At 27.3% G+C, this 27613-nt stretch overlaps 4 protein-coding genes and 1 long non-coding RNA gene across 8 annotated transcripts; 4 read left to right on the forward strand and 1 right to left on the reverse strand.

Annotated features, from left to right (window-relative positions):
• The first annotated feature begins 4 nt into the window (after positions 1-4).
• On the forward strand, positions 5-2313 carry LOC141528730 (uncharacterized). The gene has a single exon (XM_074244935.1). The coding sequence runs from the start codon at positions 37-39 to the stop codon at positions 1636-1638; it is 1602 nt and encodes a 533-aa protein (XP_074101036.1). The 5' UTR covers positions 5-36; the 3' UTR covers positions 1639-2313.
• Positions 2314-2493: 180 nt separating this feature from the next.
• On the reverse strand, positions 2494-4293 carry LOC141528738 (uncharacterized). Its single transcript, XR_012479448.1, has 2 exons — positions 4088-4293; positions 2494-2658 (listed from the first exon to the last, which is right to left on the reverse strand). It is a non-coding gene; the product is annotated as an uncharacterized LOC141528738 (long non-coding RNA).
• Positions 4294-5717: 1424 nt separating this feature from the next.
• Positions 5718-23393, forward strand: LOC141528561 (PHAF1 protein CG7083). 4 transcript variants are annotated; one of them, XM_074244677.1, is made up of 9 exons: positions 10532-10545; positions 11309-11354; positions 15204-15286; positions 15385-15612; positions 15748-15960; positions 16240-16389; positions 16493-16657; positions 16754-16930; positions 17013-19460. In XM_074244677.1, exons 2-9 carry the CDS (start codon positions 11339-11341, stop codon positions 17208-17210), a joined length of 1230 nt encoding a protein of 409 aa, XP_074100778.1. In that variant the 5' UTR covers positions 10532-10545; positions 11309-11338; the 3' UTR covers positions 17211-19460. The 4 variants fall into 4 exon arrangements, with proteins under 4 accessions (XP_074100779.1, XP_074100778.1, XP_074100777.1 ...); XM_074244676.1 differs by lacking the exons at positions 10532-10545; positions 11309-11354 and adding exons at positions 14124-14466; positions 22092-23393 and having other exon boundaries at positions 17013-17215; XM_074244678.1 differs by lacking the exons at positions 10532-10545; positions 11309-11354 and adding an exon at positions 5718-5895.
• On the forward strand, positions 7327-8213 carry LOC141528768 (uncharacterized). The gene is made up of 2 exons (XM_074244987.1): positions 7327-7514; positions 7749-8213. The coding sequence occupies exons 1-2, from the start codon at positions 7487-7489 to the stop codon at positions 8081-8083; spliced, it is 363 nt and encodes a 120-aa protein (XP_074101088.1). The 5' UTR covers positions 7327-7486; the 3' UTR covers positions 8084-8213.
• LOC141528769 (uncharacterized) lies at positions 8219-9382 on the forward strand. The gene is made up of 3 exons (XM_074244988.1): positions 8219-8333; positions 8531-8814; positions 8888-9382. Exons 1-2 carry the CDS (start codon positions 8219-8221, stop codon positions 8803-8805), a joined length of 390 nt encoding a protein of 129 aa, XP_074101089.1. The 3' UTR covers positions 8806-8814; positions 8888-9382.
• Positions 23394-27613: the final 4220 nt, after the last annotated feature.

The raw sequence follows: 27613 nt of genomic DNA on the forward strand, positions 1-27613 counted from the left end.
TGACATTATTGTAATTTTGTTAAATTACTTTTAAATATGAGTAAAGTTTACAAATCAGAGGCATTCATAGTACCAGTTTCTAATCGTGAAGTTAAAAATGACAATAATGTGATCGATGATGTGAAAATTTCAAAAATGAAAAATGAAGAAAATTTTAAAATTGAAAGTAGTAGTGATAAAAATATAAAACATGATATTGTGCATAGTGTGCATAGCAGCCAAGAAGTAATTTATGATGTGCCATTTTCTCTTTTGAAAAACACGAAATTACAACCTACTGAGTTTCATAATCAGTTACCTCAAAAAGACGATAAAAAAAATTGTTTTATTAATAGCAATATATATAATGCTATTGATGAGCCTATTTATGAGGTACCTTATTCATCTTCAAGCTATGAAAAGCCAGGATACTTAAAATATCATGAATGCTTTGAAACTGCTGAGTATGTAACATCAAAATTTTTACAAAAACAAAATGTTATTAATAACAACAATAAATATCTTTTACCTAAGCCACCGATGAGAACAAGTAGTTTGATGTCGATTGATGAGCGTGATGAAACTCCTGAAGACTGTATCGATGAATTATGTTGTCATGGAAATAAAAATGGTTGTACAACAACAACTAAACGTCCAGAAGCAGTTACTGAAGAAATATTTGAAATAAATTGGATGAAAAGATTGGAAAAATTGCGAGCGAGAGAAGCTGTTATAAAAGATAAAGAAGCTATGCTATACGACAGAGAAAAGTTACTATTTAAAAAAGAAAAGGAATTAAGAATTCTCGAAAGATTACTCAAAGATAAACTAAATCATGCAGAATTATATTTAAAGCGAAAATCTCTAATTATTGATACAATCAATTTAAATGATATTGAAAATAAATTCACCGAGTTTTCTAAAGTCCCATCATACTCCACATCGAACAGCGGTATTAATGCACAATTAAGTTCAACTGAAAGCTTGGAGTCTTACCAGCAATCAGATAAAATATTAACTGAAGTCATTAATAGTGAAGTTTCTGCGCAGACAAATTTGAAATCCTGCTGTTCATCGACGACAAAAGTAAATTGTTCAGAAAATAACCATATGAAAAATCCACCTAATTCACGAAGCTCTCTTATGACTGTCAATATCGGATCATTACAATCACAGGCATCAAGATTAGAAAATGCATCATCGAATTTAGTGAGCAGAAATACATTACCAATAAGTACTTACAGTAGTTGTAGAAGCAAACGAAGACAAAAAATGACTTATGATGACTTGGATTCAACTCTTTCAGCTGACATTGGTGATTCATCTCTAGTTATAACTTCAAGAAAATTTGATCCAGACATATTTAAGAAACCTTATATTTTAACTAGATCATCCAGTGAACGCCATCAAAAAGTTATAAATGATAAAATTCCTGAGTGTAATTATGAAAATGAAAAAACTATAAAACGTATAAGTGATAGTATTATAAATTCTTATGATAAAAACACTAAATTTCAAAATTATGGTTTAATTGATCTTAGAGTTGCAGATGGAAAAAAAAATGATAATATTAGTGACAATAATATAAACAAAAGATATTTTTATTTAGATCTTGAAGATGGTAAAAATTTAAAGGAAGTCTTAGAGTTAAAAAGATAAAAAATTGCCGAAAGATCGTCCAATATCCTGGAATGAAGAATCTAACGAGTGGTTACAAAAAAAGACAAGCTTATAATTTGCAAACTGCTAAAAAAATGGCAACTGAAAGTTTGAGCAATAAAGAAAATTATAGTAGTCACTTGAAATTAAATTCAAACCAAACATTTAAAAAAAATTCTAAAGAAAAAAAATTTAGCATATTTCGTTGATATTTGTCTTAATTTTAATGATACCGAAAATAGCAGATATTTAAGCGATTTGTTCTTAATTAAAAATAAACAATTAAAAAAATTTTCGTGGAGTAAACATTTTTAAAAAGGTATTGATAATTTTGCGAAATTTTTATGTTTGTTTGCATATAATTGATTTTTTTTTTTTACTTCTAATTAAATCCTCCAATTCAAAGGTAGAAACTATTGGATATCTGATATTTTTGGTAGCTCTAAAACTATAAATATGTCATTTAAACATTAAAAATCTCTTGTAACAAAAAATAAATAATTTGAAACATTTACATGTACTAAATAAGTTAAAAAACATAAGTACTGAAAATTCAATATATTTAATTTCCTTTTTTTATATCATTCCAATAGTATTTCAAATGTTAAATGATGCTTTCTACATTGTTATTTAATTAATTTCAAGTATTATTAATTGAGCCCAGGTCGATATTCATGGCCAAGACGGTGGTTCACCTGGTTTCTTTTCTCTACCATAAAGTGCTGATTTATCACGAAATCTAGCCATTCTTTCATTTTCGTGGTTTTCAAGGAACGTACCAATCCCGTAGCCAATGTATAGAGGTGTCAAGTAAATTGGTATATGTTTCAGATATTTAACTTGCATGGGATGAAGATTTTTGAATATCATTATGAATTTTGTATCTGCAATTTCTCTTTAGCAACTTGTTCTTTCCACAAACAGGTATGACGCAAATCTGCGTAAATCAATGCAATGGTTATCGTCGGAAATAGGATTGAAATTAAATTTCGTTTTATTTTATGCCAAACACCCATTAATCTGAAATAAAATAAATGCAATTAATTATTAGCTGATTTAGATTAATAATTCAATTTTTAGTTTAACTTTGATCTCATCCATCTTTTTGGTGTACCATAAAAGCATTATATTTTACATGTCTTTACTTTAGTGTAAAATTTAATTGTAAATATTTTTTAAATAACAATTACTTATATTAGTTCATGGTAAGTATTTTTATGATATTATAATCAGCAGACATCTATTCAATCTATACATCTGTATAATGTTATAAAACAAATAAATCAATGATATAGAAAATGAAAATATTATGAGATTTCTGGTAATATCAGTATCATATTTTTAATAATATATATATATATATATATATATATATATATATATATATATATATATATATATATATATATATATATATATATATATATAATCGTGGTCGTTAATTTATGTTTTTATTATTACTCGAAAATAGCCGTTTGTAAAATAGAATCTATATTAATTCTAAATTTGAAAATCAGTTGATAATGTCCTTTGTAAAACTAGTCGTAAATAAAAATGATATTAATGAAATTAGCGAAATTGAAATTTCACCAAATATAAATTCATTCATTTAAAAAATAGCGAAAAACAAAAATCGGTAGCTACGTGAGTTTAGCCAATTCGTACTGTAGAAACTTGTAAAATTAGCCGATTGTAAACATTGTGAGATTTAAAATTAGCCGTTTCTAAATCTCTCGTAATTCTTTAACGGATCGACGAATCAAAAAACGATTTGAGGCATCTAAAAGGACTTCCATAAATTTAGTTTTTCTGAAAATTAGAGCAGATTCGACAGACTCATTCAAAAGTTATAAGAAGTTTAACAACGGCTAATTTTACAATTTGTAAAGTTACGGCTAATCTTATAAGTTTCTGCTGTAGGAATTTGCTAAATTCACGTAGCCACTGATTTTTGTTTTTCGCTATTTTATAAATGACTGAATTTGTATTTGGTGAAATTTCCATTTCGCTAATTTCATTAATATAATTTTTTATTTGCGACTAATTATATAAATGACATTATCAACTAATTTTCAAATTTATAGTTTATAAATAAACCTTAGAGTTTACAAATGGCTATTTTCCAGTAAAATTAAAAACATCTTTAAATTAATAAATAAGTAAATAAGTAACATAAATAGGTTATGTATCTATGTAATCATTACATAACACTTCAAAATATTTAAGTCAGGAAAAATGTTTAAATAAAAATATCAACAACTATTTTTTTAAAACTGAAAAAAATGTATTTTGCGAATTAAAATTTCAAAATTTTATTTTTAAGCTTGACTGAACAACAGTTAACTATAACTGGTAGTAGTATAAAAATGCTTTGATGATTAATTACTCAAGTGACAAGCAGACATTAAAATGTAAAATTCAACTTGATTATTAATTAAATAATAATTACCTTTTGTCTCATTAGAGAAGTTTCAATTCGAATTACCACAAAATAATTTGTAAAAAATTGAATAAATAAGTTGAGTTGAATCAGATTCACCGACACCATCTGATGTAGAAATAACAATAATAGTTATGACAATAATAATGGTGCACTCTACAAAACGTGGCTTAACCTCAGTAGATAAAGAAGTTTTTAAAACATTACTATGCGCACTTCAAAATAAGATTTCAAACAAAGGAAAAATCCAATACAACTCATCATAAGAAAATAAATAACATTTACATCAACAATAAAATTTTTAATTAATTAGCAATTGCAATTAATAAATATATTATATTTTTTAGAAGTGTGTTTCAATTTACTATAGTTATTTGTGCAAAAGTAATGAAAAAAATTTTTTCTACATTATTTTCTAAATAGAAAAATTATTCAAATATTCTTACATCTTTGAAAAACAAGGCCGATTACGTAGGTGTCAACATTTACATTTAACTTATCTTCAATCATAATGGTTAACTGCAAAATAGCAAACATTTATCAAAAAGTATAAGATTTGTAAATTAAATTATGAAAAAAAAAATTTTTTTTTTTTTTTTTTTTTCAATTCTATGAAAACGATAAAAAAACATATTGCATGCCTTAAGCGCGAACGCGCGAAGGCATAGCTCTGCTATCGCCAAAAAATTAAAATACCCCGATTTCCTCGGATTAAATCGCCTTTTAAATTATTTATACATCAAGAAATTATATAAAACACGTTTCGTTGCTAAGAGAAATGGTTATTGAACAGTTTAAATAATTTTTTATAATTATTTATAGCCATTAAATAATAAAAAAATACAAAAAAACCTGATTTCATGGTATATGGTGTCATTTTTTTAAGATCGCATGGAGGGGTAAAACTTATAACTTTTGAGAAATTTCATTTTTTACTCAATTTTTTTTTAAACTGTTCATTAGAGTTTTCCGGATAACTCTGGGAAAGAATCGAAGTGCAAAATGTTTTTACATAATTAAAATTAATTTATTTCGGCTGGCAGTTTGATCCATTTTTTATATTTTGATCAGCCATATTAATCTTTTTTCTGAAATATAGGCTGAGTATGTAACTGTACTATAGCCGAGACTATATTCTATCGTAGATATTGTAAATGTAGTTGTGGTTGACCTAGACGAATTTAGCACCGTATATTGAGTTTTTGCATTTTTGCAATCGTTTGATGGTCCTTTGATGGTCAATGATGGTGTATTTATAACGTTTAATCAAACGATATAAATATCCCATCATTGAACATCAAAAGACCATCAAACGATTGCAAAACTCAAAATGGCGTCCTAAATACGAGTAGCCGATTTTTTCAGTGATATTTTTGGAACGAAGTTCCTTACAAAAGGCTTGGAGGAGATAGGGATTTTGCTGGGGAACCTAACTGAAAAAATGTGATAGTAAAACCGTAAGAAAAAAGCGTTAAATAAGCCGTGCGCAGGCGCTGCAGTCATATACACAGCGAGTAGTGTATAATATCTTATCTTTTTCCCTCTTTTTTTTCGTTCTCTCATTTCTTCTCTCTCCATTACCACTCCACCCCGCCAATGCATAGCATATATTCATGAATTCATGACAAGCACGTGTTGAATATATACTCACATTATAGATACATTTTACTCGAGTAGCCACGTTTATTTTACATATAATTTCAAATCGTCAAAACAATAATAAATATAGTAACAATGGCAAATGAACAAACAAGTGACTTGAATGCAATTAACAGTGATAATAGTGGGAAATTATTCAGTGCAAAAGAATTAAATACGTAAGTGTTAGTTTATTTATAAATATATAATATTTTACATTGGTTAATTTTGTATGTACATACTAAAATCATTGTAAGGTTTTTAAGTTAATCTTTCTTGCTCTTTTCAGGGTCATACGGAAAAATAAAAAAAAAAAAAACTACGAAAATTCATAGAGATTCATAATATACATATATATATATACTAGGGTGGGTCAAAAAAATCAACTATTTTTTTTTTTTACAATTAATACGGAAAAATGGGTTACTAGGCACCTTAAAAAAATTCTCACCAAATATGAACTCTTAATTTTAATAGGAAGATCCTCCGCGTCGCAGTTTGTCATTTTTTTCTCAGTCCAATAGAAAAAAATTCATTCCTCATCATTAATTGGTCGTACAGAAAAAATTTTTTCTAAGAATTTTGTAGGAAATTTAATGCTCTACAAAAAAGGTATCTTATGTTTTTTCCGTAAACCTCACCATTTCACTAATATTGAAGATTTAAGATTGATTATTTTAAGTCAAATGTCACTTTTGTTTATGAATTTTATAACTCGACAAGAAATGGCTATTATTGAATGGGCAATAGAAATTTTTGTAGCAAATTAACTGCTCTATAAAAATGGTATCTTATGTTTTGGCGATTAAATTAATCGTTCAAAAGATATTCATCATCAAACTTTCATGTATATCGATTTTAAGAGTTTTTGATTAAATAATCGAAAAATTTCAATTTAATCTATCAGTTTTGAGAAAATTTCATTTTTTGTCTTTAATGTAAGTATTATTTGAATTTTGTTTTCAAAATTTTTATTCAATAATTCCAAACTTTTTATTTTTCATCATTAGAAATCACGATCATGTTGTTTTTTTATAACGTCTTGAAAACGTCTTAAAAAATTTTTCCACTACAGCTGTATATTGTCCTTGGGAAAATTTCTTCTGTAGAGAATTTTTGTTTTGTATTCTATTTACTCTGTTTCCCTTGTGAACTAGCGCCACCTACATTTTTCTTTATAGTTATATTGTTTTTATTTGTTTACATTTTCTACAGCATTTCTAGTGTTTCTACAAGTTATGATCTTGTATATGTGATAAAACGATTAAATATTTACAAATTTTGCGGTCACTACATAAATTTATATATTTATCGAAAATATGGATAAGGAAATTCATTTGATCGGAAAACCCATGCAAAAATTTCAGAACGTAAGTTGCCAACAGTGAAAGAGGTTATGAGTGTTTTTTTTTATCAGCTCAAAGTGTTAAAATGTTCTATCAAACAAAGTGCTAAAAATGCAACTGATCAAGTTATTGAACTATGGAAAAACAACCAGATTCCGACTAGTGGATCAACTAATGTAATACAAAAATTCTTCGCTATCATAACCGATGGTTGAAATTGCAAAAATCTTTTGTGCGAAAAAATCATCAGCCCCAAAACAAAAATGTAATAATATTTCAGAATGAAATCAAAGCATTATTTGATATTGTAGATCATAAATCAATAAAACTGCTTGATAATGATATTCGTGAACTATATTCAAATCAAAAAAGTGATACCCGGAAAGAAATTCTTTCAAATAACCCAAATAAATTAAACAGTACTATGAATACGATGGAAGTAGATGAAAGTCGTGAGTATTTACAACATTTAATTATTATAAATTTTAATCAGAATTGAAAATAAATTAAATTGATTATAAATTATGAATAATAAAGTATATTATTGTTTTTCTAATTAATTATATCATAAATGTCAATATGTTCGTAGATGATAAATAAAAACTCTTTGTGTTCCTTATTTGATGTCAAAATGAATGAGTTCCATATTTTTGCTTCCATTAATTAAATAACAACGCTTATTTTAGATTTGAATCAACCCTCAACCAGCCATGAGATTGTTCGAAGTGAGGAATCAGAGTCATCTTCAACTCTTACATTAAGTCAAGCTACAAATTTCGGTTCAGATTTAGAGTATGTGCCTCAAATACCGACAACACGAGCAAAAATAAATATTCTAACTCCAGAGCTTATCTCAGCACTCGACAGAGCTAATGTTAGTAGTAGAAATGCGATGTTCATTATTGCTCCAGTTCTATCAAGTGTTGGTGTTAATGTAGAAGATACAACTCTTAGTTATCGAACAATTCAACGAACTCGCATGCTCTTACGAAAAAGACATTGCTATAGGACTAAAAGATAACTTCAAAGCTCATGATAAATATGTCGTGCATTGGGATGGGAAAATACTGAATGACAATTCTGAATCGAAATTTGTGGATCGATTACCGATTATTTTGACTGCTTTTGGTACTGAGCAGTTACTTGGAGTTCCAAAATGAATAGTGGATCGGCAGAAAATCAAACAGCAACCATCTTGTCAACGTTAAATCAATGGGGTATTATTAGTTACATCAAGGCGATGTGTTTTGACACGACTGCGGTTAATACGGGTAACTAATCAATGATAAAATATTTAAAAGAAAATTTTATTTTCATCGTTCTAGTTGAATTGTTTTCATACATTAATTAAATTTTTGACACGTGCCCATTAGTTATAATTCTTTATTTATTTATAGATTTTAAATATGCGTTACAATTTTTATAAAATACAGAACTTAAAGTGTAATTATCTATTTTTACTATACAGGAATCCATCATGGTACATATAAAGAAATTGAAAAGGCCTTAGGAAAAGAATTAATTTGGTTACCATGTCGCCATCATATTTATGAGATCATTTTAAGGAGTGCATTCGAAGTCTATTGGCCAGTATCATCCGGACCAAATGTTCCAATATTTGGCAGATTCAAAAAATTTTGGGACACATTCGATAAAACGAAGTATAAATCTGGTGTTGAAGATAGTATTGTTGCTAATATTATTACGAATGAAAAAAATAATCTATCTTCATTTATTAAGTGATACTTACAGGTATTATTTAAATACAATTTTAAGTGTAGAGGATAATTTTTAATTTTTACGAATAATTGATTACTTTTGGTAGTTATCGCAACCCCGAGATGACTATAAAGAAATATTGGAATTGTCATTAATTTTTCTGGGAGAAATGCCACGAGAGCAAGTTTTCTTCAAGCGTCCTGGTGCAGTTCATCATGCAAGATGGATGGCAAAGGCAATTTATTGCCTAAAAATGTTTATTTTTAGAGATGAATTTGACCTTTCTAAGAAAGAATTGGATGGTCTTCGACAATTTTGTATTTTCATAGTTATGGTGTATGTAAAAGCTTGGTTTTCATCAACTTCTGCGACTTCTGCTGCTAATCACGACTTAGAGTTTATGAAAAATTTGAGTACAGTAAAATTAATTCTTTAATTTCCTTGGCTACATGTGAAAAAATGACTTCACATTTATGGTACTTAAGTGATGAACTTGCTATTTTATCACTTTTTGATGATACCGTTCCATTAAACATAAAGAAGAATATTGTCGAAGCTGTTAAGACTCGCGAAGGTACAGATTCTAAAGCAAGAAGATTTATTATTGATAGAAAAATTTACATTTAATTCTGCAAAAAAATATAAGTGACTTTGTTTCTAAGAAGTCATTAAAACTTTTGAGATCTTTGATCTGCCGTATGATTTTCTTGACAAAAATATTGATTTATGGTCTACTGATGAGAGTTATAATGAAAATAAAGAATTTTTCGCACAATTGAAAGTTGTTAATGATGTGGCAGAGCGAGGTGTCGCATTAGTAAGTGAATATAACCAATGCTTAACGAAAGACGAAGAGCAATTTCAATTTTTATTGCAAGTTGTGAAAGAGCATCGAAAAAACTACTCTACTTGCAATAAAAAATTGTTTGAAAATAAATAGCTCAGTTGAAAATTGAAATAAAAAACTATCTTATAACTAATTGGACATATTTTGCTCTAAAACTGAAATCATAATATATTTATAATGAAAACTTTGCTTTTTTTATTGATAAATGATTAACTAAGCGATAAATAATGTACAATTTATTTTTTTAAATGTAGATAAAAATACTTACACATAAAAAAAAGCTTGAAAAACATTTTGAAGTTTCTCAGTTGATGAAAAAAATTTTTCGTGTAAATTTTCTCAAAACTGATAGATTAAATTGAAATTTTTCGATTATTTAATCAAAAACTCTTAAAATCGATATACATGAAAGTTTGATGATGAATATCTTTTGAACGATTAATTTAATCGCCAAAACATAAGATACCATTTTTATAGAGCAGTTAATTTGCTACAAAAATTTCTATTGCCCATTCAATAATAGCCATTTCTTGTCGAGTTATAAAATTCATAAACAAAAGTGACATTTGACTTAAAATAATCAATCTTAAATCTTCAATATTAGTGAAATGGTGAGGTTTACGGAAAAAACATAAGATACCTTTTTTGTAGAGCATTAAATTTCCTACAAAATTCTTGAAAAAATTTTTTCTGTACGACCAATTAATGATGAGGAATGAATTTTTTTCTATTGGACTGAGAAAAAAATGAAAAACTGCGACGCGGAGGATCTTCCTATTAAAATTAAGAGTTCATATTTGGTGAGAATTTTTTTAAGATGCCTAGTAACCCATTTTTCCGTATTAATTGTAAAAAAAAAAAATAGTTGATTTTTTTGACCCACCCTAATATATACATAATCGTGGACATTAATTTAAGTATGTTTTTAAGTTTACTGGAAAATAGCTATTTGTAATCTCGAATATTCAAAAACTATAAATTTAAAAATTAGTTGATGACGTCATTTGTAAAATTAGTCGCAAATAATAAACGATATTAATGAAATTAGCTAAATTGAAATTTCACCAAATATAAATTCAGTCATTTATAAAATAACATAAAACTAAAATCTGTGGCTACGTGAATTTAGCCAATTCTCACTGCAGAAACTTATAAAATAAGCCGATTGTAAACTCTGCGAATTATAAAATTAGCCGTTTCTAAATCCCGTAATTCTTGAACGGATTGACGGATCAAAAAATGATTTAAAGCATCTAGAAAGACTTATATAAATTTAGTTTTTTTTTTTAAATTAGAGCATATTTGACCAACTCACTCAAAAGTTATAAGAAATTAAAAAACGGCTAATTTTAGAATTCGTAAAGTTTACAATCGGCTAATATTATAAATTTCTGCAGTAAGAATTCTCTAAATTTACGTTACACCAGATTTTTGTTTTTCGCTATTTTAGAAATCACTGAATATATATTTCGTGAAATTTCTATTTCGCTAATTATAATAACATCATTTTTTATTTACGATTAATTTTACAAATTATATTATCAACTAATTTTCAAATTTATAGTTTATAAATGATCGGTTTATAAATATCGGTTTATAAATATAGTTTATAAAAATCAGAACCACTAAGAACATTTCTTTTACAAAAATTTAAATTTCATATAAATAACAATCCAAAAGAATCGACAACGAGATACGGTACTACTATTGATGCTGTTTTTTCGAGGTATTTGCATAAAATAAAATCATAAACATACACATGTATGTATCACATTTTAGTTACCACAGGCCAATAATTTTAACTATAGAATTTAATGACGAGACTGATCAATAATAATTACTTATAATAATAATAATCAATAATAATAATAATAATAACAATCTTTATCTGTAATCATTTCTATATCTATGTAATTTTATGTTGTCAAACAAAAATAAAGACACATATTTTGTTATTTTAGTTGATAATTTGAATTACCAATATTTTTTTTTATATTACGTAATATATTGTATTTCCTAAAATACTTTTCTGTACTTAAAAAAACTAATCAGCACAATTTAAGAGAAAAAAATCAAGAAATCCTACAAAAAATTGAGGACCCTTTTTTTTTTGCAAATTGTGTCGATTCTACATTAGCCGAAGGAACTTACGACACCACATCTTTTTTTTTTTTTTTTTTTTTTTTTTAATGCACCCATCGGAAGCGGTAGAGCGCTCGAATCGCATTGAGTATATCCACTTTTATAATTTAGATGAAAAATATGAAAATATATCATGTAAGCAAACTATTCGTAACGTGATTGGGCAAATATATCAAAGCATAAAAATATATGCAAATCCTAAATTAATGCGCGCGCAAATTTAAATTCTAGTGTTATAAAATTTAAATGAATTTCAAGTCTTTTAAAATTTAAATATAAATATAAGAAAAGAATTATGAATGTAGTTTTTAACATATTTATGTATATTATGAGCGCTTAAGGCATGCTCATTTGGATTTTCCAAACTTTTTACTTTTATTACATGATTAAGTATTATAAGAATCGACAATAATAGAGAACGAAAGCTAGACAAAGAAAAAATGGATTTAATTTACTTACATGAAATAAAAATATAGTAAATTGCTGACATCTGACATATTTAGAGTTTATTGAAATAACATATTAATACAAAAACAAAAAAAAATAACATTGCTGATGAATGTTAAAAAAGTATCAGATAATAGTTACTAGGGATTCAAATTGAGCGCGTACGCGTGCGCTCTAATCCTGAACCAATAAGGAATCAGGGTCCATGTTTTCGAGTTATTTCGATACTAAGCTAACTTCAATCAACCGTCAATTTCAATGCATAGGATAGGATTTACGATAAATAAAATAAAATACTTATACAATGACGGATTACGGGAAAAATTTTCAATGTGAGAATAATGAAATTGACAATAACGAGATTAAGGCATACATTTGTATCGTAATGATAATGATATTTAATTTGAGAATAATTGAGCTCTTCGAATGAGAAAGTTTTACTATGTTCTATTTTTTTTTTCTAATTTTTATAAAAATAATGACGATCATATTTTTTATCAAGTTTTTTTATAGTATATTACACACTTAGGGAAGTAAAGTAAGAAATGTGTCAGATCACATGCAATTGTTGGCCGAGGCGAAGCAGATGTCAACAAACATGTGATCTGAGACATTTCTTACTTACCTGCCCTAAGTGAGAGAAATGTACTATTCTGAGAACTGATTTGGTTGTTAAATGAAACCAACAAATGATTAAGTTTCCGATTTTTAGTAACAAATTTTTTAAACGCCTATTATCTTCTCTTACTGTATCATTGTTTTTTTTTTTCGACAATTTTCGCATCATAAACGAATAATGCATTATGATATACAGTACAACCTGGTTATAGCTTACGCGGATGATTTACTCATTCTCACGGCAGTTACATCTATATATGAAATATTTCATGTCAGTATAAGAGAAAATGAAATATCTTATAACCAGTTTGTACTGTATTTTTAATGCATGTACAATTGTAGACATTAATTTGAGTATGTTTTGAAATTTCCCGGAAAATAGCCGTTTGTAAACTAAAAATTTATAAAACTGAAAATGATGTCGTTCATAAAATGAGTTGATCATTAAAAAAGATAATACTAAATAATGATTAATGAAAATGATGCAAAATCTAAATTTGTACAAAACTAAAATTGTTATAAAATAAAATTCAACCAACCAAAAAACAGATAAACATTAATAAAGTCGATAGTAAAGCGAGCGAATTTCAAAAATTGCCATTAATAGAATAAAATAATATTTTTAAATACGGCTCAGTAAAAAAAAAGTTAAAATAAAAAACAAATGCATATCTTGACATTAGAATAAAAAGAATTTAAAAATAAAGTATTTACGTAATGTTGGCATTTGTTAAAATTAGTACATCGTAAATTTCGCCAATTAAAAAGTTAGCCGCGCAAATTCAGCCAATAGTAAATTAATTTTTTTTACTTAGCCGTATTTAAAAATATATTATTCTATTAATGACAATTTTCGAAATTTGCTCGCTTACTATCGACTTTATTAATATTTATCTTTTTTTTGGTTGGGTGAATTTTATTTTATAACAATTTTAGTTTGGTACGAGTTTACATTTTGCATGATTTTTATTAATCATTATTTAGTATTATCTCTTTTAATGATCGAATCATTTTATGAACGGCATCATTTTCAGTTTTAAAAATTTTTAGTTTACAAATGTTTTAATTTACAAACGGCTATTTTCTAGTAAACTTCAAAACATACTTAAATTAATGTTCATGATTGTATAATCATAATAATAAAACAATCAAAATTACGTATATAAAAATAATAAACAGATCTACTATGCACTATGAATAAAGAATCATAAAATAGTAAAAAGTTAGTTAGTTAACAACACAAGTGTTGAGTTTGAAGAGAGATATAATAATAATAATGGTAAAAAAAGGGGGGAGTACATCAGCTGTTCAGTGACAGTTTGCCAGCCGCAAGGTTAGTAGTGGGAGTTGAACTGTTAGAAAAGGCAACATGGCCGTTCACTGAGTCCCTGGTTCGTGTATAACTCCGTTACATTACCAGAGACAAAGAAACAACGCAGTAGTTGAAAAAAAATTTGATTTGGCGCGTAGTCACATCATTACGTGTATTGTCATTACGTTTTCGTTTTTTATTAATAAATAAAGGGCATAACAATTATACAAAATTTTAATAAATCAAAAATTAATAATGCTGGAACTTGAAGTTGTGCCCGAAAGATCCATTGGTTGTGAGCAGTGGGAATTTATTTTAGGCAAGTGACGAAATTTACTACTCTTATTTCTCAGACGTTTACCATTTTATTCATATTACGACGTAGACACATTGATAAACATTAGTTTTATTATGATATTATTTAACTCATCAATTTAAGTATTCCGTCTCTTTATTTTTTTTAAACGTTTTATTCCAGTGTTTACGTAGGTTTTTTTTGTTATGATTATTGACATTTCTGTTAGTACATATACTTTGTGTGTGTAAATGTGTGTTTTTTTTTATCATGTTTTATTTTCTTTCATTTGTACACATTTAGAGTTTGACAATTATTGTATATAATCAATCACAACATAAATACAAAGGAATATGGTTATTATATAATTGATTTATTTTTTTATAATGCTAAATACTTACCACTATTCTTTTTTTATTTTTCTGTTTTGAATGGCAATATTTTCAAAAATATGTTAATCATTGAATAAAACTTAAATTTTATTTTGTATGCAGAGATAAAAAATGATAAATAATATGAAGTAAAATAAATGTCTAAACAAGTAAATATGAATTCATGTAATTTTTATATATTTTTATGATTAATTAAGTCAATTAGTTTAAATAATTACATTGGGAGTGTATTTATAAATATATATATATATATATATATATATATATATATATATATATATATATATATATATATATATATATATATATATATATATATATATATAAATTTCTTTTTATAGTGGTAATAAATTTTTTTCTTTATTTTAGGAATGCATTTTTCTCAATCGGTATCTATAATACAGTCACAAGTGGGCATTATTCGTGGAGTACAAGTTCTTTATAGCGATACGGTGAGGATATTTATTATTATTTTGATTATTAACATTTTTTTATTGTATCACGTATCATTACTAACTATATTTATTTATTCATAATAAAAAATTTTCAGAATCCATTGGAAGTAGACCTAGTAATAAATTTACCACACGATGGGATACGACTTATATTCGATCCTATCGTTCAAAGGCTTAAAATTATTGAAATTTACAATATGAAATTAGTTAAACTTAAATATTGTGGATTACCATTTAATTCGCCTGAAGTATTGCCGTCTATAGAACAAATTGAACATTCATTTGGTGCAACTCATCCTGGTGTTTATGACAGTGATAAACAGGTACTGATTGTTATAATTTTATCATACAAAAATCTAAATTTTTATTTAGTGATTCATAAACCTTTTATTCAACGGAATGTTGGTGTTCATTTTCTAAATTGACTAGATGTAAAAATGTTTTTTTTTTTTGTTCAGGTTTTTGTGCTCAACTTTCGTGGCTTGTCATTTTATTTCCCAATTGATTCTAAGTTTCAACCTGGTTATGCCCACGGATTAGGTTCTTTACAATTTCCTAATGGAACATCACCACTGGTTGCTAAAACAGCTATTTATGTTGGTAATATGGCTGCTGGATCGGTTGGAAGTGAAGAACACTGTCTGAAGGCCCCACCTCCACCACTGCCTTTGGTAAAAAAAAAAAAAGTCATTCAAATATTAAATGTGATTGATTTATAGAAATTATCAAAATTAGGTATTTTGTTTTTATTTTCATTGAATAACCTTTCCGAATGAATTTCTGTTTAAAGTAATCTAAATGCTTAGTTTTTCAACTAAATTCTTACTTGCATATTGAGTGTTTTTTCCAATCTTAGTACGATCTTTAAATTATTCCAAATCAAGTAAACTAATTTTTTCTTCATATAAGACAATTATTAAATTTTTAATTAATTTTTTATTCATTTACAGGTTTGTTATCATAATAATTTGTATTTAGAAAAAGCAGAAATTATAAGAGACAAAGTGCGAACGCGGGGCTTAAAATTACATCTATTTACGGAAGGAAATTCAGCAACGAGAGTTTTACTGGAACCAAAAAAACATAATCTTATAAAAGAGGTATATATTTAACAAATACATTCTCAAGTTGATGATAATAATAATTATTATTATTAATTATTAATTATATAATAAAAAAAATTAAATTGTTTCTCTTAATTAGGTATGGTTTGGTGATTACTGTGAAGATGTTTTAAGCGCACTCGGAGCACCTTCACGTGTATTTTTTAAAGCAGAAGACAAAATGCGAATTCACAGTCCGCATGCACATAAAAAAGATAAAACAAAGCGGTCTGATTTCTTCTACAATTATTTTACTTTGGGTCTGGTAAAATATTTTTTATTTTATTTTATTAGCATGAAATTTATAATTGTACTTTGTTTAAGTAGCAATAATAATAATTATTATTACTTTTATTAAAAGGATGTTCTATTCGATGCGAAAACACAATGTGTTAAAAAATTTGTATTACATACAAACTATCCAGGACATTATAATTTTAATATGTATCACCGTTGTGAGTTTACTCTTACACTACCTCCTGAAAATAATTCCAATGATTCTGGTAAACTTATCGATGTTAGCCCATCTCCAATCACGGTAATATAAATACAGTATAGCATTGTTTATCAACAAAAATTCACATGATTGTACAAAATCATTTATTTAATTATAAGTTTAGGTCACTGCCTATACAAAGTGGGATAAAATAAGTGAGCAGTTAAAAGTAACTGCTCGTCCAGTAGTATTGAATCGTGCATCTTCTACAAATACAACGAATCCTTTTGGTTGTACTTTCTGTTATGGTATACGCGATGCAATAATTGAAGTCATGGCAAATCAACACATAGCCAGTGTAACTCTTTATTCAACTGTGTGACCTTGGTAAGCAGCTGCATTTTATAAAACAACTATTCATAATAACTTCAACAAAAAAAAATAAATAAACATATATATAATTAAATAATATATAATTAAATATCGAATAAATTATTCGATAACAAAAAAAATACAAACGTTTAAGAATCATAGAAAAAAAAATCATTAACATAATCTTCAAAATAATGGAAAAAAAAAAAGCGATCGTGAATACTGGCATTAATAAATAAACAATCTATTATCTATAGTAAGAAAAAATTAATTAATAAAAAAATGTTTATGTGATCATGACTTTTGATAAAAAGCATACGATGAATTTTTTTAATTATGCTAGGGAGTGATTATTTCAGAACAAAAATTTTTTACTTGATATTAATTGAATTTGAGAGGTAATGAGATACTCCACTTAATTTTATTTTTTCATCATTCGTTTATTTCATTTAACTTCTTTCTTTTCATTTCAAGTTTATAGAATCTACGAGTTATCAATAGTTTTTATAGTTTACTTGATATAGATTAAGGTAAGATTCAATGCTTCTTCTAAATTAGTGTAATTTTTATTAGCAGAAAGGGTTTTTACGAAATCTTGTGGCAAAAAAATGTAATCTTTAAAAATTTTAATTCGTGTTACATTTCTATTTTGATTATTTTTAATTTTTTTACAAAAACGTTGAATAATAATCATGTTATTGTTATAAAATAGCTCCTTGTGATGAACGGTAAAGTTGAATAATGAAGAAAAAAAAAACATGTTAGTTGTGGGTAATATATTTTTATTTCTATTTTTAAAATTAATTTCCTAAACTTCAATTAAATTGTATAATAATAAAAGTCAAGGACTATATGTAAACTTATGTTGATTTAAAAAACTTTTGAAATGAAAAGTTGGAAAATTTTTAAACCTTGAGTAACAATTTTAGATAAACAAAATTTTTTATTGGAATTCAATAAAGAAAAAAGTTTCTATTTATGTATTTTCTGAACTTTCAAGATGCCTCGAACATTGAATGTAGGAAATCAACTTATATGATATTATGGAGCATTTTTAAAAAATGATAACTCGAATTAGTTGTAATAAAAATTAAAATAATAATAATAATAATAATAATCATAGTAATAGTAAAAGTATTGTGAATTTGGAAATAAGTTATTAAGTATAATATATAATATATTTATATATTATACAGGTAAATAATTTTGAAAAACTTCATCTTCTTGATTTGTGTAAAAAAATTCTGAAACTAAGAAATTTTTCTTGGCATAAGTAAATTTTATTTGATTCAAGAATTTTTCGTTTCAATTGAGACAATGAAACTCTTCAAGATTATTTTCTTAGTTTAAATATTTTTGTCGTGTTTCAGGATATTTTTAGCTTCCCTGAATGTTTTCGCGATGATGTCCGCTTTTAATAGGGGATGTGTTTGGGCATTTCCTAAGATATTTTGAGCTGAGACGATTTATTTGATTTTCATAGAATTTTTTAACAGGAGTTTAGTTTGGGTATTTCCGCTGAAAATTCAAAATTTGTCTGGAAGTGCCAAATTGAATCTCCTGTTAAAAATTCTGTGAAAATCAAATAAATCCTCTTACCCCGAAATATTTCAGGAAATGCCTAAACACAGCTGCTGTTGAAAGCGGAATTCAAAATTCAAATTTTAAAAGGTTCTTCACAGAAATTACATTTTGGCACACCCTAATATATATATTTATATATATGCATGTTTGTGTGTGTGTACACATATGTATGTGACCCTCGTATAACTTTTGAACGGCTTGACCGATTCCATCGCGGTTGGCACCATTCGAAAGAGCTTGACTAAACTTGGATTTTAAATACAGTTTGAATCGATTCGGATCAAAAAACTACGTTGATCGCTGCCAGCTCGATCAAAATCGGTTGAGTTATCGTTGTCGGAAGAAAACCGAAAAAGTGTTTTTCGGAATTACTTCGAAATTTCTAGTCCGAGTAATTCGAACTTACAAATTCATTGTAGAGCTTAAAAAACTGCGTCAAGTGCCTCCAACCACGTGAAAATCGGTAAACCGTTTTCCTAATTTTTTTTAATTATTTTACTTTATGATTATTTGATTTCATCTATCATTTTCTTTTATCGAGATTCCCATTACCGTATGTATAAAACCATCAATAGCAATGATTTGTTATAATTAAGGTTTTTTCCTTACGACAATAATTCCATATCAAATACAAATAATAAGCTGTAACTAATAAAAGTAATGTTTATAAAAATAACGTTGTTTAATTTCTGTATTTAGCTATTTTAAGATTTAATCTCATGCATTGCTTTCTTCTAGACGATAATTAAATAATAAATTCATAGATTTCAAAAAGTTATGATTGAAAAATTAAATGTAAACTAAAATATTACTATTAATTAAAAATGTTACTGATATTATTATTATTATTATTATTATTATTATCATTATTATTACTGATTTTTAATTTGTATACATATCGAAAGTATAAATATTATGTTACATATATTATATAATATAACATATAATACATATTATATATTAATTGAAATTAATTATTTATGTTGTAACTTTTGCTTTCGTTTGAAATGTATATTATATTTTTCTAAATAAAAATTGTTTTACAGTTTGTATTAAATGTTCATAATCATAATAATTATAACTTTTATTTAATTATATGGGAAAAATGTATAATAACTATGTTTCAAATCTTTTGAAATATTGATAAGCCAAAAGTAATTAAAACGACTATAATAAAAAATAGAAAGTGTTGGCAGAGTAAGTTATTAAAATTAATTGAATAAAATATGATATTTTTAAGCTTAGGTGGAAAAAAATGGTCATGGAGCAAGCAATATAATTCATATATTATATGTAACTAAACGTTTATGTTATATTGAATATCAGTATGTAGCAGATGTAAACAATCGAAATTCACACAATAGTATCACCTAAATAATTATAGATGATTAATTTATTATAATAAGAAATCTGTATATTATTCTAAAAGATTTGTAATATTTGATTAATTCCAAAAATATTAAGCTGAAGGTTACTTTATTTTTAAAGAATTTTCTGCCAAAGTAGATGGATCATGAATTGAAAACAAAATTACTCATGAAATTTTGCTCATTTCATAAAGTCAAATCGAATATTATTAAAAATCGAAGATAAACTCGTATTATTGTATTCTTAATGCAATATTTATTCTAAAACATCTTTATTGAGCGCTAATTATATTTGTTTTTGTTTTTTTTTTTAATAAATAAAAATTCTTTTTTTTTTGTACGTGCTTAATAATATAGTAGATACTTATTATTAATACTTTACATGAGTAAGTAAAAAAACTAAAATGATATAAAAAAAAAAAATCTAATTTTTTGAAGGTTCATTTCTAATTAATCAATACATTTAATGTCATTTTTTTTTTTTATTACTAACAAAATTTTAAAATATATTATAACAGAAAAATGAACTAATATTCTTCATAAACAACTATTAAATGGATTATTTCATAGAAAAATAATCAATTAGCTACTATTTTTCACAATAATTGAATTAAACTTTAAACGAAAAGTTAAAATTTTGTAAATTGCACAAAATACTTTTTTTAATAAAGTAAAAGTTGAATGCATTATTAAACTAGTGAATATATATAATTTTCTTTTCGATTCGAACAATTTTAAAACAAAAAAAAGAAAAATGAAGAAGATGAGTATTCATCCATAGATGAAAATAATTATTTAAAAAATATTTAAGACGTACTATTATTTTAGAATGATTTTATAAAATATAAGAAATAGTCTTAACTAAGATTACTACATGATGGCTTACAATATTTATGTCATTTTTAGAAAGTTTAGTTTAATTAAATTCTCAAATCACCTTTATCATAATTGTTACTCGGATAGTAATTTAATTTTATGAATCACTGAAAACTATTAATGGTAAATGTGAACATTATTTCACAGGGTAAAAAATTTTTGATTTCCATTAATTATAAACTGTTCGAAAATATGAATTAATCGTACTGATAATCAACAGATAATTGTTTGTTTGTTTATCTTTCAAATATTATGTATGCTTATTTAACTACAATCATTGTAACAGCACTATTAAGCGCACTAATTGTTAAAAATCTTACTTATTATTTTTGTTTTATTTTTTTAATTCCTTATTACAGTTTAAACCGATGATTTATTATTATTATAATAATAAATAAGTAATGATTTATTCATTATTATAAAAAAAAAATGATAAATTGTAATCTTCTCAATTTATAATGTTCTTTGTAATGCGATTTAAAAATAAGAGAAAAAAATTAGCATAGTGTTATTCAAACGATGATTATCTCTCGATCTCCTTCGTTTAGAAGTAATAATGGGCGAATCATTATCTTTGATACTATCAATGATACATAGTTAATTCGGATGTGAATCATTCACGCGCTATCTTATTTTCTTAAAAATTGAAAGCTATTGCATTGTGTCAGTGCGAATGATAATTATCGCTAATCAAACAATTTATATGATAATTATAGATTTTTTTGTGAAAACTTATTTATTTGCACCGCTTCTTTCATAATGGATGTGTTATTGAAAGTTTGTAGTTTGTGAAAGAAAAAACAAATTAACGAAAGCAGAAATAAGTAACGTTAAAATATTTTATTCATTAATTAATAATAAAAAATATACCTTGATGTGCGTCAAAATTTGATTATAAATTATTATTATAATCATTTTGTTTTTAAATGTATTTATCGTTAATTAATATTTTTGTACATAAATACGATATAATGTGCATATTTATACTAATATTATTATAAAAATTATAAATTACTTATAAATATATCCAGTGTAAAAAGGGTCATCCATAAATTATGTCACAGATTAAAGGGGAGAGGGAGGGTATGACCAGAATGTGACATAGTGTGGCAAGGGGCAGGAGAAGTCAAACGCTTTGTGACGTCACACGTTAAAATTTAAAATACTCCAACACGAAACTTATGTGTGAATAAAAAACTTTAAATATTTTCAAACTCGATCTATATTTATTAATACTTTAGCACTCTCGTTACGCGATTATTTCTCACGCAACAACACCTAATTTCTGCAACGGCGTTATCATGCAAGTGAGATACTCAAATTCTCAAGTTCCGAATAGTAAAGGTCTGAGCACCTGATTTACCAGTAGTAACTTATATGAAGGAATGGGTCCAAAGTCCATGGACGCAAAATCATTAAGCTTTGCATCCTTAATTAACATCGTTAGTCGTTTACTGTACTTAAATAGTTGTTTGTTATCTGTTATCTCTGTTATATAAAATATTTGACTTTATATTGATTTTATGAAAGATTATTTAATAAATATGATAAAAAAATGAAAATAACTTTTTTTTTTTTTTTTTTTTTTTTTAATTGGTTATTATTTAGAGTCGGTTTTCACTGCTGTGGTCATATTGCCGACTTTAACTGTTGGGAATGGTACGTTGGGGTCTTTTTGGGTTGTGAAAATCTTAAATCTACGCGGCGAGGGTCGAATATCAACCAAGATGGTTTCTAAGACCAGCTTGGGATTCAAACCCACGCCTGGCCGGTGAGCCAGTCCGAGTGCTCTATAGGCCTTGCGCCTTAGACCACTCGGCTAACATCACCGGTTGACTTTTTTTTGTATTTTTAAATACATGCATAAAATTGAAAAATGTGAGACGTTACATTAAGGCGAATGGGGGTTCTGAAAATATGACAATCTATGACAAAGACAGAGGAAAGGGCTAGAAAGTCCTGAAATTCGTGTGACGCAATTTGTAGATGGCCCCTAATTATTATCAGTTATAAATGTTAAGAAAGAAAAAACAATCGATATTAATTACATAAGTAAAAATTACTGAATGTTACTCTAGCGTTAATTTCTTATTTATTTTATATTTTATCTTAAATTTAAAAAACGAGACGATGAAGAAGATAATAACCACAATGTGGATTTATTAATATTAATTAGTTAACTTATGTAATTTGACGTGACAAAATTCCAAATTTTTTCAAGTTTATCATTTGCTTATCAGATAAATAAAATGATCGCAAATCGCCATAAATTTAAAAACTATTCAAGCTTTGTATAATATTAAAAATTTTTTTTAATTTATATTATTCGAGATGAAATAAAATGGTCAAGTTATTACTAAAAATAATATTGTTAATTTTTTTTTAACTTTTATTTTTAATTTTAAAACACAAGAGTATTTATTGATGACACAGTGTATTCCCTGATTAAAAATATTGATTGAAAAGTATTGGGAATCAGTCACCCTATGTGAACTGTATATCTATATATACATGAAAAAGAATTGAAATTATTCAAAAGTATTCTAATTTCATCATTTTCAATCCTTTTCAATCAATATTTTTAACCAGGGTTATACTACAAGGGCAAAAAGTTGAAATTCCTGCCCGTGTAGTGTAATATACTATTATTACTAATTAATTAATTAATTATTACTAATTAATTAATTAATTATTACTAATTAATTAATTAATTAATTATTTAAGGAAGTCCTTTCGCTCCAGTTGAGTCACAACAACTGTAATAGTCAATATTCTATAAATTAAAATAAAAAACCCATAAAAATTCCTAAAATTAATAAGTATGAATAAAAAACATAAGTGCGTTAAAGTTTAGTTTGAATTTATTAAGTGGTCTGAAGCTCGCGCGCTATGCAACGTTGCTAAATGTTCTGACGACATTTAAATATACCCTGGTAGAAATAAGATTCTGTTAGTAGTCTGAATCATTATTGTGGAATTCTGAATCAGAATACCTTCAGTCTAAATCTCTCCGAAAATGTTATAATAGATTAGATTCAGTTTATTTATGCCAAAGCCTAATGGCCAGATGGCAATTTTCAAATACAAAAAACATAAGAAAAAATTTCAGAGTACGATTTTTCAACATATTAAAATCATAATAGCCCTGATTCAGAAAGATGATTTGAAATGATTACCTTCATGTTAATCGTATATCTATATTAGGGTGTGTCAAAATGTAACTTCCTCGATAGACCTCTTAAAATTGGAATTTTGAGTGCCACTTTTAACAGGGGCTGTGTTTAGGCATTTTCTGCGATATTTTAAGGAAAGAGGATTTATTTGATTTTCATGGAATTTTTATCAGCAGATTTAATTGGGCACTTCCGACAAAATTTTTAATTTTCAGCGGAAATGCCCAAACTGAGTTTCTGCTAAAAAATTCTATGAAAATCAAATAAATCCTCTCCCCTCAAAATATCACAGAAAATGCCCAAACACAACTCCTGTTAAAAGGGGAACTCAAAATGTCAATTTTAAAAGGTCCATCAAGGAAGTTACATTTTAGCACATCCTAATCTATATAGTATTCAAATTCGATGCTTTTAAATCATTTTAAATCTTTCAAATAAGATTTATAAATCAGGGAGAGTAAAATGTACTACAATGAGAGACAACATAGTAACCCATAGAGGAAAGTACCACGGGGCCAAGCTTGGCCCAACTATGTAAAACTCTGGGCTAAGCTTGTAAGCCGGGCTTGGCCCATTCCTGGTAGAAGTCAGGCATGATAACGATGGGCCAAGCCTGGTTATCAGGATTGGCCCATGCCCAGTTACCACGACTGGTCCATAGTTAATTTTCAAATCTGGCCCATGCCATTTAATAAAAAATGATAAACAAACAATTTTTGAAGTATAATTTTTTTATTTTATTTTTTTAATGAAGCTAACGCACGTTCAGATAGTTTGACTCTTAATTTAGACCTAACTTTTGCTAATTATATAAATAAAGTGAAAATCGCATTCACTTTAACTGAGATTCGAACCCGAGCCGCGCGCTTGCCAGACCGATAACTAACTCCTATCACCGTACGACCGATAAGTTGATGCACATCTGTTTCTTTCTGTTATTCGTGGAGAGTGTACGTATCACCTCTTTGCGTCTATGATTTTTAACTTTAACTTTAACTTTTCACTATCCCCTTAACTTTAAGGGGATAGTGAAAATTAAGTCTAGCTTCCCGGCCATGGCCGAGAACGCTAAAAACTCTCAGGCAGATCACGCCAATAACCCGACAACAGTTAACCATTCAAAACGAAAACTACTGAATGCTTCCAAAGAAGAACTGTACGGTAAAAACTTGAGAAAATCGTTCATAGATTTAGACAAAATCTGTAACACAAATCTACTACGTAAAAATTTTCTTGGACAAAATATTACGCCGAATTTAAATCGGCCTCGTTCTCTTTCTGGAGAAAGAACATCACCAAACAAAGAACCCATTGACGATGGGTTTATACACTCAAGGAGGTTGAAACAGTGTATCCGGACTTCGGCGAGGTGACCTTCTAGGTCCAAGACAATGCTCTGCGCCAAGTTGTGCCTGGACGCCACCAAGAGATAAAGTAAGATGGAAGGATTCACGGCCTCTTGGTGCCGGTTCCTGAATGTGAGCTCGACTCAGGTCGTGGGTGCTAGAATTAATACTAGGGTCACTAGATATAAGTTAAAACTAGGTTGAGATTCAGAGAAGGTCCAAGTAATGAGTGCACAGCAATTAGAACAATATGTAACAGTATATTCTGATATCAACAGTAAAAGTTATAACAAAAATAGTTAATTAACCCGGAGACTCTACACAAACTAAATAATAAAAAGAGAAAATATAAATAATGAAGAAGAAATAGCGGCACGGTGCCTCGGCGAGTGCCGGCACACGCGCACGTCCCGAAATGGCGGAAGGCCAACGACTCTTTATTAAATGATTTTATATAAACTAATAAAAGTAAATAACAAAAGGAAAATAGATTATAGTTACGAAACAATCTCTAAATTTAACACAAGCCGCGTACGTCGTTGTTTCTCTCGATGAGTTCAGCCTCTAAAGGTATTCCTGGCTCTCCAGATCCCATAACCGAATCGACGCTTCCAGCAGTAATCAGCCACGATCTTGGCACTCCAGACGCTTTCACACAGCAGGTGGAATTGCTTTAGAAAACTTCTTCCTTCTGGGCATTCCTGTGTCTAACTGACTCACTCACTGCACCGACTGACTGTCCGGACCTCAATTCTTCCCTTCCTCCTTACAATCGGAGTCCCTACCGGCACCCTCTGAAACAAAACTCTGACGAAGTTTGCCACCCCGGCAGCATACCCGATCACGAGTGGCGCCAAACTCAAAATCCCTCTTACAAGGTATAGTAAACAACCTCCCTCAAAGGAAAATACCGGGCCCAGCACAGCTAACAGATTTGAAACTATTTCAAATCCTGACGATATGAACATAGATGGCGACACCCATCTAACTCAAAGTCAAATTTTTCGAAGATCTGCAGGTAAAAATACTACACGTCGTAGATCCACGATCGTTTTTTTTTTTTTTTTTTTTTTTTTATTGAAAGATAAAGAAAGGCTCGAGCTATGCGCTCACTCTGCCGTAATTACAAGGTATTACAAAACTTACATACTAAAGCTCTCTTTGAGCCATAACAATGAATTATAGATTTCTATATATATTTCTTATTATCTAGGTATCCATCTTCAGGATGATATAGGCATTATAAGGCTCTAAATTTTAAATTTATCTTAACAATAAAACTGAAGCAAAAATATTAAAATATAAGTATTAAATATTAATGTTAATAGAAGTTATAAGCTTGGATACCCTTGCGGCTTTATAATCATTATGGGGACATTCTGTAATTATTCAAAAAACATTTTGTAATCATACTGGATTCAGAGTATTACCAGAGTGGTTTTGTGCACTGTTTCCAGAATGTTTCCAGAGTTGACCCAAAGTGTTTCCAGAGTAAAACCATAGTCAATTCAAAGCAGATTCAGAGTGAATTCAAAATGTTTCCTGTGTGAATCTACACTGTTATCAAAGTGAAATTAGCGCAAATCTACGCGTATCAACTGTAAATTTTGAATAAATTTAAGCTCATTTTAAAATGTGTCTAGAATAGACGCCAATCGAATTTTAACTATAGAATGATTACTTATATCTTTCAATATTTGTTAAAATCTTGTTGATTAGTGCCGTAATAATTTTTAAAAAGGAATATGTCGAGCTTGGAGTTCCTACTCAATTATAAATTAAAACTGTAACAACAACAAAACAACAGTAACAGAAATAATAATTATAATACTAACACTAATTATAGGAACAATAATTCATATTTTAATAAATAAGACGACTTTTTTATCCATTATCTCACTGATGCTTACACTTTTTATGACCTCATATTCGTAAAAATAATGCTGAAAAAAAGTGTACATTACTTTCAAACCGGTTTGGCATACATTCTCGATTATTAAATTATATTATATCAATCAAATTGATTAAAGCTAATTAGAGATTTAAAAATTTATTTATAGAAGAAAT

Source organism: Cotesia typhae, unplaced genomic scaffold (assembly GCF_013202065.1).
Source record: "Cotesia typhae breed Kobodo isofemale line unplaced genomic scaffold, CoteBio_Ctyphae contig_44, whole genome shotgun sequence".
In the NCBI taxonomy this organism is placed as follows: domain Eukaryota; kingdom Metazoa; phylum Arthropoda; class Insecta; order Hymenoptera; family Braconidae; genus Cotesia; species Cotesia typhae.

Coding starts and splice junctions, on each gene's coding strand:
- LOC141528730 (XM_074244935.1), top strand. CDS start 37: ATGAGTAAAGTTTACAAATCAGAGGCATTCATAGTACCAGTTTCTAAT.
- LOC141528769 (XM_074244988.1), top strand. CDS start 8,219: ATGAATAGTGGATCGGCAGAAAATCAAACAGCAACCATCTTGTCAACG. Junction 8,334..8,530: donor CACGACTGCGGTTAATACGG/GTAACTAATCAA, acceptor TTTACTATACAG/GAATCCATCATGGTACATAT.
- LOC141528561 (XM_074244676.1), top strand. CDS start 14,403: ATGCTGGAACTTGAAGTTGTGCCCGAAAGATCCATTGGTTGTGAGCAG. Junction 15,613..15,747: donor TTTATGACAGTGATAAACAG/GTACTGATTGTT, acceptor TTTTTTGTTCAG/GTTTTTGTGCTCAACTTTCG. Junction 16,658..16,753: donor ATTATTTTACTTTGGGTCTG/GTAAAATATTTT, acceptor TTTTATTAAAAG/GATGTTCTATTCGATGCGAA.
- LOC141528768 (XM_074244987.1), top strand. CDS start 7,487: ATGAATACGATGGAAGTAGATGAAAGTC. Junction 7,515..7,748: donor GATGGAAGTAGATGAAAGTC/GTGAGTATTTAC, acceptor CGCTTATTTTAG/ATTTGAATCAACCCTCAACC.